The sequence below is a fragment of the Pristiophorus japonicus genome, chromosome 7, assembly GCF_044704955.1.
Source record: "Pristiophorus japonicus isolate sPriJap1 chromosome 7, sPriJap1.hap1, whole genome shotgun sequence".
In the NCBI taxonomy this organism is placed as follows: domain Eukaryota; kingdom Metazoa; phylum Chordata; class Chondrichthyes; family Pristiophoridae; genus Pristiophorus; species Pristiophorus japonicus.
The window spans coordinates 102,374,745-102,391,093 of record NC_091983.1 but is presented as its reverse complement, the minus strand read 5'-3'; the positions used below and the strand labels follow the sequence as shown (position 1 = coordinate 102,391,093).

At 42.9% G+C, this 16,349-nt stretch overlaps 1 protein-coding gene across 1 annotated transcript in view; it reads left to right on the top strand.

Moving 5' to 3' along the window:
- Window positions 1-16,349, top strand: part of LOC139266820 (low density lipoprotein receptor adapter protein 1-B-like) — a 183,588-nt gene that overhangs the window by 96,415 nt on the left and 70,824 nt on the right. Inside the window, exon 3 of the mRNA XM_070884425.1 lies at window positions 6,965-7,077. Within this exon, the coding sequence (XP_070740526.1) occupies window positions 6,965-7,077 (113 nt within the window). The remainder of the gene's footprint in view (window positions 1-6,964; window positions 7,078-16,349) is intronic.

Sequence of the window (16,349 nt, the reverse complement as noted above, 5' to 3'; positions counted from 1 at the left end):
GAGGACAGTAAAGGCTCTTTTGTTGTACTTGTTCATTGAATAATTGAAATTTCATTTGTAAGAGTTTTGTTAAAGTTGTTACAGTTCTTTTATAGTTACAAGTTTTACAAAGGTTTAAAATTGTATATTTTTGACATTTTTACATAAATGTTTGAATTGAATTTAAGCACTCTTGTACAGTGTCAAACTTTTGGGGTAACAGTCATCAGGGTCCCAAAACACAGCTCTGCACATTCAAGCTAAGTGTTCATTTATAAACCTTCTCACATCTGGTCCCTCCATTAGATAGGTAATCAGCAATACAGGCTGAGATAGTACAGGCCCCATTCTTTTTAAATCTCCACAATATTTTTCAATGAAAAAAATATAACTAAAATGCCTTCTATCTTAAGTTACTCAGTACCAATAAAAATACCTTTTCCACTCTAAATCGCACTGTAAAGTCACTGTTCACCTCGGAAATGCAGAGGTGCTACTTTAGCTGACAGTTCCCGGTTTCCAAAACGGCAGCTCCGTACACTCCGCCCATTCCCGCCCACTTAACATCGCGTAAAACCACCTTTTCCAGGACGGTATGCAGCTCCGGTGGTATGCAATGAAAATCGGACTTTTTGGGCGGTCCTGCACGGTGGACGGTGTGCATACTACTCCACAGTATATCAGTGATGAATATTCCGTCGGCGGTATACAGGTGTTTTTTGACCAAAAATTGCATTTTTGGGCGGTACGTCCACCATTTTTGGGCCCTCAAACTTTTGAGTGAGTGCAAAAAAGGAAATATGTTTTCTTTTTATACAACCACATTATGTGTATAGATCTGTCTAAAAATTCAACAAAATCTTCATGTCAGCATTGTGTGTACTTGGGCAACAAAGTCCGGTTTTTTGCTATTAAATTAACTTTTACACAAAATATCTGTTGCCAAATGTAATGGCACAGTCCTGATTTCATTAGAAAAGGGAGTAATTGTAATACATTTACAGTAGCTTGACATTAAATTAAATAATGCTAGATATAGCACCAGTTCAGCTCATCAGTTACACATGAAAGATGTTATTTAACTATGTTCTGCCAAAGCAGCTTCATGGACTGTGATGAAGCACTGCAGCAACTTTCTCAATTACATTTGATAAATTATGATCTGCGCAGAACGATAGCCTACTTAAAAGGACATTGCCATCCCCCCTTATCATTGAGATTAATTTGTGAACAAAATATTTATATTACATATGCAGTGTAAATTATAATAAAATCTGGCTGATTGAGCTGACATAACAACTGAGAATATACACGGTGGATGTTCAGCTACAATAATGGTTTTACTAACTTGAAATTACTGCATATCCAACATTGAGTCAAAAGTTGTCTGAATAGAAGATTGTGCTGTTTTCTTTGCTGTTTCAGCCTATCTGAAGTTGCCTGTGTACTTTGCAAAATGTGATCTTGAGACTGTTCCCTGTAGCTAAATTGGAACGAACACATTTCAAAAAAAAAAAATTACGAACTGATTTAGGCAGTCTATAAGTGCTTTGTGGTTAAATACCTTAAATCTTTATATTTAAGGAACATTTCACTGCGCGTAATTGAATAAACTGTTGAATGCTGCCCAATATTCATTATCAACAGCAAGTAATTTCAGGATAACAGGAGTATTATTCTATTCAGTTACATGGAAATTGGCAAAATCTGAGTCCACAATAAGCACATTTACTAGAGAGTTACCTATTTCGGTCTTTGCATATGTAAGGTTACTAATCTTCAGAAAAGCACAGGAGACGACCATGAACTAAAAATGGATTAATCTAAGCTTTTGGAATTTGATACAAGCTTTTGGAATTAAGCTGGATAATTAAGGACATTCTGTGGTCAGGAACCAAAACTGACGCCATGCATAACAATGGAGTTGTTACGTGAGGCCTCAAACTTGATTGACCGGGTGGGGAAAAACAAACCGACTGGAGACACCAAGTCTGTAAAAAGACCAGACAACAAAGGAACCACACCAGGTGCACATTTTTGGGGAATGAGGTGTTAAGATGGGAAATGAACTTGAGCCTTGCAGACTGTGTGTGAATGGGAAAACAAACCAGTCCATTATTGCAGTCAATCAACCAAGGGGACCACAAAATAACGTTTCGATGCAAACACTATCAGAAACCGCAGTGGTGGGGGATCGGTCAAAACCTGGATATAAATAAGCGAGCTAGAAGCAGCACAGCAGAAGAGCGAAGAAGGACAGGAACAGATGGAAGAAGAAGCACACAGAAGTAGAAGGACACGTGTACAGATGAACACAGGTCGAAAGAACGAACAGATGGAAGGACATGTATGAAAAGTACACAAAAGGAACAACACTGCAGAGAACCAACTGGCCACAGAACCAATGACCACGAACCTACAATAGCTACAGTCAGGAAGGGTGATTGTATGTTTTCAGTCGATTTCTCTCAAGTCTAGTCCTGTAGTTTTAGTCAGTAATAAAACCGACACTGGGTTAAGCCTAAATTTTGTGCCACGTATTGTCCTTTCCCACTCTTGAGTTGCAAGGTCTAAGAATCAGAATAGAATGAAAAACAAACACCCTACACATACAATCATTCTATTGTAGATCCATCTTAATCTTCAGGAAAGCATACTTGATGTCTCATACATAATTTGCAAGTTTATTCTATCACTAGTTGATCTCTTGTGGCATTGCTTGTGAGAAAAATAATGCAAATATTGGTTTGGAATGCTTTGTCCAATTTTGACCAGCAGAGATGGATTAATGCCTTTGTTAAAATAGCAGAGAGGAATTTGATATGAACACTGTAAACTGCCCCTTGTTTGGCAATGTCGTTCAGACCATCCTAAGGATGATTGGTGTGGAAAATAGAAAAAAATTATGTTCTTCTAAAGTTGGAGCAGGGTAGAGGGGACTTTACTTGGCATTATACTATGCTATGCCTCACATATGAGTGATTGATGATAAAATGGAAAGTATTCCATTCCCTAGCACTAACAACAACCATATGCGCCCTTAATGTTGTAAAACATCTCGATGCTCCTGTGGAGCACCTTATCAGACAAAATTTGACACTGAGGCACGAAAGGAGATACTTGGTCGAAGAGGTAGGTTTTCAGGCATGCCTTAAAGGAGGAGAGAGAGGTGGGGAGGTTTAGGGAGGGAATTCCAGAGCTTGGGGGCCAGGCAGCTGAAGGCACGACTGCAATGTAGAGTGATGAAAATCAGGGATGTGCAAGAGGCCAGAATTGGAGGGTTTTGGGGCTGGAGGAGGTTAGAGATGGGGAATGGCAGGGTCATGGAGAGATTTGAGCACAAGGATGAGAATTTTAAAATTGTGGTGTTGCTGGACTGGGAGCACATCTCACCTGGATGAGCATGAAAAGTGAAATTCCTAATGCAATCTCTTGGCAGCGGCAACATACAACTGATCTCATATTGACCAGAAAACCCTATGCTTAATAGTAGGGCAGCAGCTGGTATGTCACACTAGCCCTCAGTGCACCCCCATTAAGGAGGAAGAAAACAGGGTTTCCATTACTGAGTGCTACACTTATTCCTACTGGAAAATGCACATGTGATGCCACCTATGGTCAATAGCGAGCCTGCACTCGTGTGTGAAAAATGGGCACTTGGAACAAAGCACCAGAGGGCAACTGTATATGGTGCTGATGGAATCATCCTTAGTAGGTTAATGCCTCATTAATTGCCTCATTTTTAAAAAAAGTGCACTTTAAGCAATTAATGTACTATTTGAGAACAATGGGCTCAATTTTCCCCAATGATTTGCGCTGTTTTTATGGCACACGCCACTTTTTTTGACCTAAGTTTACAAATACAAGTTTCCCCAATCAATGTGTGCCAGTGTAACTCAGTTATGATTTTTTTAGGTTCATTATTTTTGTGTCGTAGGGGGCATAACCTGCCACCCGCACCAATTCTGGCCATTTAAGCAAGAATAGGCCAGCTCCGATTTACTCCAATTCTTCTTAGGATGGCGTATGTGGCCTCTGTGGGAAAACCTTCTGGTGAGTTAAGAAAATCGGTACAGATAACTAAATCAATGCAGCAGAAACAGTTCCAGGGCCCGGACAGCAGCAGCAGAGAGGTGGGAGAGAGTGGAGAGGAGGGAAGCCTTTCAGGCACAGTTAGGAGTGGGGACCGGAGGGATGAGGCTGTTCGGCCAGGCATAGGTGCGGGGACCGGGAGGCCATTCGGCCTGGGATAGATGTGGGGGCGGGAAGGAGAGGCCATTCGGCCTGGGATAGAAGCGGGGACTGGCATCGGGAGCCGGGGGGGGGGGCAGGGGCGGGGGCGGCGGAGTGATAGACTTTTGTCATTACACTTAAATAATTTAATGGAGGCAAGTTACTGCAATGTGTAATGTGCTTGCGCAGGTTGCTGTGAGCTGGCTTTTGTATGTTTCCTTTTCCAGCCTCAGCCCACATTGTGTTCCTGGTTACCGTGGCAACCCAATCTTTTTGGTGCAGATCTTGGGCTCCACCCCCAAAACTCAACGACAAGCTAGGTGGTGCCAAAATGAAGAATTCAAATGGGGGAACTTGGATGATTTTCTTTGCCATATTGGGCCCCCAAAAAATGGACGTAACTCTTCAAGTATGCCAAAAAACAGCTTTGGGGAAAATTGAGCCCTATAGGTTTGAAACTATCGTGCGTTTCTGAATAAACTACAGTAATTATGCATACTGTAATATATTTGGCTTCCATTTGGAAATGATATGTATTACCTGCATTTATATAATCTTTCCCAATGTAGATCATTGTTGCTATCAATATAAATCATCATGGGCAGTTCCTTTTGAAATCAAGGAAGACTTGCTTCCACTCCAAAAGTGAGTTCTTAGGTGACTGAACAGCCCAATACGGGAATTACAGTCTCTGTCACAGGTGGGACTGATCGTCGTTGAAGGAAAGGGTGGGTGGGACTGGTTTGCTGCATGCTCCTTCTGCCGCCTGCGTTTGTTTTCTGCATGCTCTCGGCAACGAGATTTGAGGTGCTTAGCGCCCTCCCGGATGCTCTTCCTCCACTTAGGGCGGTCTTTCGCCAGGGACTGCCAGGTGTCAGTGGGGATGTTGCATTTTATCAAGGAGGCTTTGAGGGTGTCCTTGAAACGCTTCCTCTGCCCACCTTGGGCTCGCTTGCTGTGTAGGAGTTCCAAGTAGAGCGCTTGCTTTGGAAGTCTTGTCAGGCATGCGAACAAAGTGTTCCGCCCAATGGAGCTGGTCGAGTATGGTCAGTGCTTCGATGCTGGGCATGTTGGCCTGATCGAGAACGCTAACGTTGGTGCGTCTATCCTCCCAGAGGATTTGCAGAATCTTGCGGAGACATTGTTGGTGGTATTTCTCCAGTGATTGGACTTTCAGAAGGCGTTCGACAAGGTCCCACACAAGAGATTGATGTGCAAAGTTAGAGCACATGGGATTGGGGGTAGTGTACTGACATGGATTGAGAACTGGTTGTCAGACAGGAAGCAAAGAGTAGGAGTAAATGGGTACTTTTCAGAATGGCAGGCAGTGACTAGTGGGGTACCGCAAGGTTCTGTGCTGGGGCCCCAGCTGTTTACACTGTACATTAATGATTTAGATGAGGGGATTAAATGTAGTATCTCCAAATTTGCGGATGACACTAAGTTGGGTGGCAGTGTGAGCTGCGAGGAGGATGCTGTGAGGCTGCAGAGCGACTTGGATAGGTTAGGTGAGTGGGCAAATGCATGGCAGATGAAGTATAATGTGGATAAATGTGAGGTTATCCACTTTGGTGGTAAAAACAGAGAGACAGACTATTATCTGAATGGTGACAGATTAGGAAAAGGGGAGGTGCAAAGAGACCTGGGTGTCATGGTACATCAGTCATTGAAGGTTGGCATGCAGGTGCAGCAGGCGGTTAAGAAAGCAAATGGCATGTTGGCCTTCATAGCAAGGGGATTTGAGTACAGGGGCAGGGAGGTGTTGCTACAGTTGTACAGGGCATTGGTGAGGCCACACCTGGAGTATTGTGTACAGTTTTGGTCTCCTAACCTGAGGAAGGACATTCTTGCTATTGAGGGAGTGCAGCGAAGGTTCACCAGACTGATTCCCGGGATGGCGGGACTGACCTATCAAGAAAGACTGGATCAACTGGGCTTGTATTCACTGGAGTTCAGAAGAATGAGAGGGGACCTCATAGAAACATATAAAATTCTGACGGGTTTAGACAGGTTAGATGCAGGAAGAATGTTCCCAATGTTGGGGAAGTCCAGAACCAGGGGTCACAGTCCAAGGATAAGGGGTAAGCCATTTAGGACCGAGATGCGGAGGAACTTCTTCACCCAGAGAGTGGTGAACCTGTGGAATTCTCTACCACAGAAAGTTGTTGAGGCCAATTCACTAAATATATTCAAAAAGGAGTTAGATGAGGTCCTTACTGCTAGGGGGATCAAGGGGTATGGCGAGAAAGCAGGAATGGGGTACTGAAGTTGAATGTTCAGCCATGAACTCATTGAATGGCGGTGCAGGCTAGAAGGGCCGAATGGCCTACTCCTGCACCTATTTTCTATGTTTCTATGTTTCTATGATTTGAGGTGTATACTGTACATGGTCCACGTCTCTGAGCCATACAGGAGGGCGGGTATCACGACAGCCCAATATATAATGCTGTACTTGACAACTGCATTATGATAGCTAATAAAAGTCGGGGTCCATCTAACACTGCCAGTTTTAGTTGTCAAGTCGTGATTGTTTAAAACTCATAGCATTATATTCTATTGCAGTACATCACTACATAAAAGCCAGCAATTTCTCATACCTTGCACAAAAATAGAGATTCCACATAATATGTAAAATTTTAACTGGGTATGTGTATATAATGGAGCATGTTAATTAGAATGCCTAATTACCTGTCCTTTCAGTAGCCTATTACTGTAATAAAGTAATTGCCATTTTTAATTTGATTGTCTTTAGGCCAAAGCAAGTGGAAAGAAATTCCTCAAAGTTACGCTAACTGTTTCACCTCGGGGGATAATGTTACAAGACACGATAACCAATGAACTCGTAGAAAATGTCTCCATCTACAGGTAATATCCTTAATCTCGCAGGACACACTGCATCATTTGATGATTTTATAATTTACTTATTTTTCTACATTACATTTTACCTTATTCTTAATTTGCGTAATATTAGGATGAACCAATTGTTCTTATTTATTGAGCTGATTTCCCCTGACATTGCTCACAGACTTGGGGGAAGGAACCAGTTCATGTTTGGGATGGGAATTCCCTGTTGGTGCACCCCTAGGGCCCAAAATTCATTGACATACCGCCCGCTTACTGCCGAAAAATACAAGTTTTGTCAAAAAACAGGTACATGCCACATGGTTGAAGATTCATTAGTGACATAACGCCGGGCAGTCTGCACATCGTCCGCCCACGTAGAACCGTCCAAAAAGTACAAGTTTCATGACATACCATTGACATACTGCCGGAACTGCATACTGTCCTGGAGAAGGTGCTTTTAAGTGGATCTTAAGTGGGAGGTATGGACACAGAGCTGACAGGTTTGTTTGACATTACACAGATATTTATAGTTCTCCACAGTTTGATGTATTTTTAAATGGATTGGTTTTCTATTATTTTCTAGTGTTAGCCAATAATGCAGTTTGAATAGCAATATAACCACTGAGTCTGGAAATTGTGTGTTTGTTCACTAGAGTGATCTTATTTTATAAATGGTCTAATCAAGCCTTATTTACTCCTTTATTAATGAACTATAATAAAAATATAAGTCTCGCTCGCGCTCTCTCTCTCTCTCTCTCTCTCTCTCAGACCCCATCCTCTTCTCTTCCTTCCCCCCCCCCCAGCAATCTCTCTCTCTCTCCTCCCAGTTTCTCTTCTCTTTCTCCCTTTCCCCCCCCCCCCCCCCCCCAAGCGATCTCAGGCCGGCAATCTCTGACCTCTGATCGGTGCTTCTCAGGGGGCGGAACTTGACAGCCATGCGCACAACTCGGGAGCCGATGATTCCCGAGTCGGAAGGCCTCCTCCGCCCGCTGCATTCCGCTCCCGCGGAGAAAAGCAGAATGAATCTCCCGCCCACTCGGCCCCAGCAGTACCGGGTGGTAAAAAAGCAGGTACCACCGAAAAACGGGCGGAACTTAGCTTTCATCAATTACGGCCCCAAAGTGTTCATTTGCCTTTTCCTCCCACCCGTCTCCTGGGCCACGGGAGCCTTATCCGCTTTTCCAGGTTTACAAAAAGAGTTAATTTTAAGGAAGAACCCATTATTGCTAGAAGTGCAAGTTAGTAGAAATAATGCTGTTGGTCATCTGAGAATCAAATACAAGGGTTAAACAACCGTGAACTGCATCAAAGCAGTGTAGCAATTGCTGACAATACTATCATTGTTTTGTGATTACTAAATTTTAAAATATCAACAGCAGCATAGTATTGATTTAAGAACATTTTAGACCTAATAAAAGCTAACTTTTACTCTAATGTCAAAACATGGTTATAATTTCCTAGGTGCATGGGTCTATGAATCAAAAATCTATGTCAGTCAATGGAAATAGAAGTTTATAAGCTGTTTGCAACATTTTTGCTTAACTACCCAGAATAAGGTAGACATTTTCCAACCATACAAATTGATCTGTTAAAAATATAGTTCTAGTTTCTATTTATGTTAACCAAAAGTTTGATTGGCTCTTGAAAAAACTGGGGGAGAAATTGGCTAACCCCCGAAAATAGACATTATGCGATTAACCCACACCTATTCATAGAGACATAGACATAGAAACATAGAAAATAGGTGCAGGAGTAGGCCATTCGTCCCTTTGAGCCTGCACCGCCATTCAATGAGTTCATGGCTGAACATGCAACTTCAGTACCCCAATCCTGCTTTCTTGCCATACCCCTTGAATCCCGCTAGTAGTAAGGACTACATCTAACTCCTTTTTGATTTATATTTAGTGAATTGGCCTCAGCAACTTTCTGTGGTAGAGAATTCCACAGGTTCACCACTCTGGGTGAAGAAGTTTCTCCTGATCTCGGTCCTAAATGGCTTACCCCTTATCCTTAGACTGTGACCCCTGGTTCTGGACTTCCCCAACATTGGGACATTCTTCCTGCATCTAACCTGTCTAAACCCGTCAGAATTTTAAATGTTTCTATGAGATCCCCTCTCATTCTTCTGACTTCCAGTGAATACAAGCCCAGTTGATCCAGTCTTTCTTGATATATCAGTCCCGCCATCCTGGGAATCAGTCTGGTGAACCTTCGCTGCACTCCCTCAATAGCAAGAATGTCCTTCCTCAAGTTAGGAGACCAAAAGTGTACACAATACTCCAGGTGTGGCCTCACCAAGGCCCTGTACAACTGTAGTAACACCTCCCTGCCCCTGTACTCAAACCCCCTCGCTATGAAGGTCAACATGTCATTTGCTTTCTTAACCGCCTGCTGTACCTGCATGCCAACCTTCAATGACTGATATACCATGACACCCAGGTCTCGTTGCACCTCCCCTTTTCCTAATCTGTCACCATTCAGATAATAGTCTGTCTCTCTGTTTTTACCACCAAAGTGGATAACCTCACATTTATCCACATTATACTTCATCTGCCATGCATTTGCCCACTCACCTAACCTGTACAAGTCACTCTGCAGCCTCATAGCATCCTCCTCGCAGCTCACACTGCCACCCAACTTAGTGTCATCCGCAAATTTGGAGATACTACATTTAATCCCCTCGTCTAAATCATTAATGTACAATATACACAGCTGGGGCCCCAGCACTGAACCTTGCGGTACCCCACTAGTCACTGCCTGCCATTCTGAAAAGTACCCATTTACTCCTACTCTGTGCTTCCTGTCTGCCAACCAGTTCTCAATCCACGTCAGCACACTACTCCCAATCCCATGTGCTTTAACTTTGCAAATTAATCTTTTTTGTGAGATCTTGTCGAAAGCCTTCTAAAAGTCCAAATACACCACATCAGCTGGTTCCCCCTTGTCCACTCTACTGGAAACATTCATTAGCATTGTAGGCAGCATATTAAATTGGTGCTGCCTGCTCTTTTAAACGATTGCCGTGTGCAGCCAGTGCTACTCATGCTGTTCATTGACTACATGCATCAGCCAGGGGCCCAATATTGTGAATGGTTAGCGCTACTTAAAGGCAGCCTGCACCTCTTAAAGGAGAGGTGCATTGTGGTTGCAAGAAGTGGGAGCGGCTTATAGACGTGATGAGGACCGATGAAGAGCATGTTGGTGGCTAGAATGAGTCTGTAGCCAATCCAATGTGGCAACTGAGACTGGGTCTATGGCTGAGGACGATGGCGGGAGCAGTGCGCCGGGAGGGAGGGGGCTTCTGAATTTTTCTTTTAATAACTGACAGCAAAAAATAGAATAAAAACCAAACATGTAAAATTTCAAACAAAATTACCTGACAGTAGAAATAAATTTCAGAACAGCTAAGATTGTACCCGAACTGCTTGGAGTAGCTGTAACCTAAAATAGCCAAATAGTGTAAGTATAGCCTAATGAGTTTACAGAGGCAAAACCTATTTTAAATGTAGTCATGGGAATTTATAATGAGGAAAAGATGTGACACAAATATGAAGTCAAATAGTGCAAAGGGGAAGTGTACAGAAAGATTTTTAATATTTTTTATATACATATATATATATATATATATATATATATATGTATATAAAAAATTTTTAAAGCAGAGAATATTCCAGCGGAAGCTAGGAGAAACAAGGGACCTGATTTAAGTAAGCCTCAGGCACCACTTAGCTTGAAAACCCCACTCATGAGCTAGGAACACTCAATCAGAGGCAAGTGTAGATAGATTTGACATGACAAGCAGACATGATCTTAACAGTGTGACAGATGGAGTAATTAAGGATAACCGAGTAGGAAGTGCATGCGCAAGACTTTCAAAATAAATATGTTAAAATTGAAAGATGGAGTTCAGTGAAGAATTTTTATATTTCTGTATAATGTTAGCAAATGAAAATCTTAAACTACAAAGAGGCAGTTACAGCAGTAAGAAAGAGGCTGATTGTAAAAGAAAAGTAATGTGCTTATCCCATGTCTCTGATAGTGGATGTAAGTTGATGTACTAAGTTGTCAGATGTCTAATACACAAATTGAGGCATTGTAGAAGATGACAAGGTGAGGAATTCTATTTTGTCATTTTACACATTCAGGTGGAGAACTATGCTAACGCTAATAAATCCACAGCGCAATGTTGACAATTAAAAGGCGAAGCTTGAGCCTTTTCACCAGGAAAAAGATAGTATTTTTCATTGTGAAGGATGGCTTTTGGTGAACTGTATTGTTTCACTGATGCCTGATTTTTGTGCTGACTTCATGTTGTTTCAGATATATCTTGTTGATGTATATTTAATTTGACTGAAGTAACCACCAGTGTTGGATTTGTGAAATTGGAAAGTGCTGATTATGGAATGTAGATACTAGAATGTAAATACAAAGCTTACATCATAAGCCCAGTTAATAACTGTTATAAATTCAGGTCTACCATACATCTACCTTGGATCCAGTGTCCTCCGATGCTCTCCTAAGCAGTCTGAGCATATTACTTTTCTGGACATTGACATAGTTTTATGAAAGGGAAATCATGTTTGACAAATTTGCTGGAGTTTTTTGAGGATGTAACAAGCAGGGTGGATAAGGGGGAACCAGTGGATGTGGTGTATTTGGATTTCCAGAAGGCATTCAATAATGCACCACATAAAAGTTCACAGGGTTAGGGGTAATATATTGGCATGGATAGAGGATTGGCTAACTAACAGAGAATTGGAATAAATGGGTCATTTTCTGGTTGGCAAACAGTGACTAGTGGGATGCCACAGGGATTGGTGCTGGGGTCTCAACTATTTACAATCAATATTAATGACTTGGATGAAGGGACTGAGTGTAATGTAGCAAAATTTGCTGATGCAAAGATGGGTGGGAAAGCAAATTGTGAGGAGGACACAAAAAATCTGCAAAGGGATATAGACAGGCTAAGTGAGTGGGCAAAAATTTGGCAGATGGAGTACATTGAGGTTATCCACTTTGGCAGAAAAAAATAGAAAAGCAAATTATAATTTAAATGGAGAAAAATTGCAAAGTGCTGCAGTACAGCGGTACCTGGGGGTCCCTGTGCATGCAACACAAAAAGTTAGTATGCAGGTACAGCAAGTAATCAGGAAGGCAAATGGAATGTTGGCCTTCATTGCAAGGGGGATAGAGTATAAAAGCAGAGAAGTCCTGCTACAACTGTACAGGGTATTGGTGAGGCCACACCGAGACTACTGCGTACAGTTTTGGTCTCCGTATTTAAGGAAGGATATACTTGCATTGGAGGTTGTTCAGAGAAGGTTCAATAGGTTGATTTCAGAGATGGGGGGTTGACTTAAGATTGGTTGGGTCTATATTCATTGGAGTTCAGAAGAACGAGAGGTGATCTTATCGAAACATATAAGATAATGAGGGGGCTCGAGAAGGTGGATGCAGAGAGGATATTTACACTCATAGGGGACATAGTTTCAGAATAAGGGACCACCCATTTAAAACTGAGATGAGGAGGAATTTCTTCTGAGGGTTGGAAATCTGGAATTCTCTGCCCCAAAGAGCTCTGGAGGCTGGGTCATTGAATATATTTATATTTAAGGTGGAGATACAGATTTTTGAGTGATAAGGGAGTAAAGGGTTATGGGGAATGGGTGGGGAAGTGGAGCTGAGTCCATGATCAGAACAGCCATGATCTTATTGAATGGCGAAGCAGGCTCAAGGAGCCAAATGGCCTAGCTCCTATTTATTGTGTTCTTATGACCCTCACTGACCTATATCTACTTGTGCAATAGCATAACCCAGCAATGCAGACATAATATCCTCTTGTGATCTGGACCGGATATTTGTGCCTTTCACATGCACACATTCTTAAGATTGAGTGAGCACTTGGATATTTGACAAATTTAGCAATGTTTAGGTTTTAAAAAAAAAATGAACTTACCTTTTCACTTGCAGCCAGCAGCGGTTCCTTTAAAGAGCGGTTAAGCTGCAGTAGACAAGTGTTAAACTGAGTGGCACATGCTCTAATAGATACTCAGTCCTTGATTAGTATATTCAAGGGGCCCTGGACAATCTGAAGTCACTGACCAGCTTGGCAGCTGGTGCATTTCTGGGGGGAGAGGGGAGGGGTCGAGCATGGGATACTGTCACCTGAAAATCATCCCCCCCCCCCCAACATTCATTTGATGCCCAGCAATAGGGCGTGACGCGGGCTAGGTTCTCCCCCAAGGGTATTTTGCAGCAAATTATGAAAGGTTGGGGGAAGGAAAATGGTTGAGATTCAATATTGTAAATCAAAGCCCAGCACTGCAGTTCACTGGGACCCCAGCTATTTACAATATACATTAATGATTTAGATGAAAGAATTGAATGTAATATCTCCAAGTTTGCAGATGACATTAAGCTGGGTGGCAGTGTGAGCTGCGAGGAGGATGCTAAGAGGTTGCAGGGTGACTTGGACAGGTTAGGTGAGTGGGCAAATGCATGGCAGATGCAGTATAATGTGGATAAATGTGAGGTAATTCACTTTGGTAGCAAAAACAGGAAGGTAGATTATTATCTGAATGGTGACAGATTAGTAAAAGGGGAGGTGCAACGAGACCTGGGTGTCATGGACATCAGTCACTAAAGGTAGGCATGCAGGTACAGCAGGCAGTAAAGAAAGCAAATGGCATGCTGGCCTTCATAGTGAGGGGATTTGAGTATAGGAGCAGGGAAGTCTTGCTGTATTTTTTCAGGGCCTTGGTGAGACCTCATCTTGAGTATTGTGTGCAGTTTTGGTCTCCTAATCTGGTTCCCGGGAAGGCAGGAATGAGGAAAGACTGGATCAGCTAGGCTTATACTCACTGGAATTTAGAAGAGTGAGAGGGGGTCTCATAGAAACTTTTAAAATTCTGACGGGCTGGATAGGTTAGATGCAGGAAGAATATTTCCGATGTTGGGGAAGTCCAAAACCAGGGGACGCAGTCTAAGGATAAGTGGTAAGCCATATAGGACCGAGATGAGGAGAAACTTTTTCACCCAGAGAGTGGTGAACCTGTGGAATTCTCTGCCACAGAAAGTTGTTGAGTCCAGTTCGTTGGACATTTTCAAAAGGGAGTTAGATGTGGCCCTTACGGCTAAAGGGATCAGGGGGTATGGAGAGAAGGCAGGAGTGGGGTACTGAGGTTGAATAATCAGCCATGATCATATTGAATGGCGGTGCAGGCTCGAAAGGCCGAATGGCCTGCTCTTGCACCTATTTTCTATGTTTCTATGTTTCACAGCACAGATGCATTGCATACTATAAATCATTGTGTCTAGGAGTATTTGAGGATGTCATTCAAAAAAAAAATCAATGTCCATTCCCCCTTAAAAAAAAAAAATATCTACATTTCTGGTCACCCACAAGTCATTACTTTTTATGTCTCCCAAGCAGCATTTTTGTTTAAATTCAACTGCTGCCAGCTAACTGTTTGTTTGTTGAACCATTGTTCTCTGGACTGAAAATGGACTCTTCACCTTGGCTTGCAGATTAAATGTGTGCAGCAGGTGTTCTACTTTGAAATGCAAGGACATTTTACATCTACATTAAAAACATTTTAAAAACTTGCATTTACATCAGTACTCCTCCATGTTGAATACCACGTGGAAGAATCACTGAGGGTAGCAAGGGCTACCCTGGGTGCGGACTTCAGTGTCCATCACCAAGAGTATCACCACGACTGATACTGACTGAGCTGGCTGAGTCCTGAAGGACATAGCTGCCAGACCGGACTTGTGGTGAGAGAACCAACATGAGGGAAAAACCTACTTTACCTCTCCTCATCAATCCACCTGTCACATATGCGTCTGTCCATGACAGTATTGGTAAGAGTGACCACCGCATAGTCCTTGTGGAGACGAAGTCCTATTTTCTCACTGAGGACCCCCCCCCCCCACCCTCCCATCAAGTTTTGTGGCCCTACCACTGTGCTAAATAGGAAAGATTCAGAACAGAACTAGCAGCTCAAAAGTGGGCATCCATAAGGTGCTGTGGGCCATCAGCAGCAGCAGAATTGTATGCCATCACAATCTGTAACCTCATGGCCCGGCATATCCCTCACTCTACCATTAGCATTAAGCCAGGCGACCAACCATGAGTGTAGAAGAGCATGCCAGGAGCAGCACCAGGCATATCTGAAAATGAGGTGCCGACCTGAGGAAGCTATAACACAGGACTATGTGCATGCTAAATAGTAGAAGCAGCATGCTATAGACAAAGCTAAGCAATCTCACAACCAACAAATCAGATCAAAGTTCTACAGACCTACCACATCCAGTCGTGAATGGTGGTGGACAATTAAACACCTAATGGAAGGAGGAGGCTCCATGAACATCCTTGTCCTCAACGATGTCAGAGCCCAGCACATGAGTGCAAAAGAGAAAGCTGAAACGTTCGCAGCCATTTTCAGCCAGAAGTGCCGAATGGATGATCCATCTCGGCCTCCTTCTGAGGTGCACAGCTGTCCATCTTCAGCCAATTTGATTAATTCTACATGGTATCAAGAAAAGGCTGAGCACACTGGATACAGAAAAGGCTATGGGCCCCAACAATATCCTGGCTGCAGTGCTGAAGTCTTGTGCTACAAAACTTAACACGCCTCTAGCCAAGCCGAACTAGTCCAGCTACAACACTGGCATCTACCCGACAATGTGGAAAATTGCCGAGATATGCCCTGTCCATAAAAAGCAGAACAAATCCACTCCGTCCAATTACCACCCATCACTCTACTCTTACCTTTGCTGATGATTGTCGTCGACAGTGCTATCATGCGGCACTTACTCACCAATAACCTGCTCATTGATGTTCATTTGGATTCTGCCAGGACCACTTGGCTCCAGACCTCATTACAGCCTTGGTCCAAACATGAACAAAAGAGTGGAATTCCAGAGGCGAGGTGAGAGTGACTGCCCTTGACATCAAGATACCATTTGACAGAGTGTGGCATCAAGGAGCCTTAGTAAAATTGAAGTAATTGGTGATCATGGTGAAAGGTCACCACTGGCTGTAGTCATACTTAGCACAAAGGAAGATGGCTGTCGTTGTTAGAGGCCAATCATCTCAGCCCCAGGACATCGCTGCAGGAGTTCCTCAGGGTAGTGTCCTTGGCTCAACCATCTTCAGCTGCTTCATCAATGCTTCCCTCCATCATGAGGTCAGAAGTAGGGATGTTCACTTATGATTGCACAGTGTTCAGTTTCATTCGCAATTCCTCAGATAATGAAGCAGTCCATGTCTCATGCAGCAAGATCTGGAT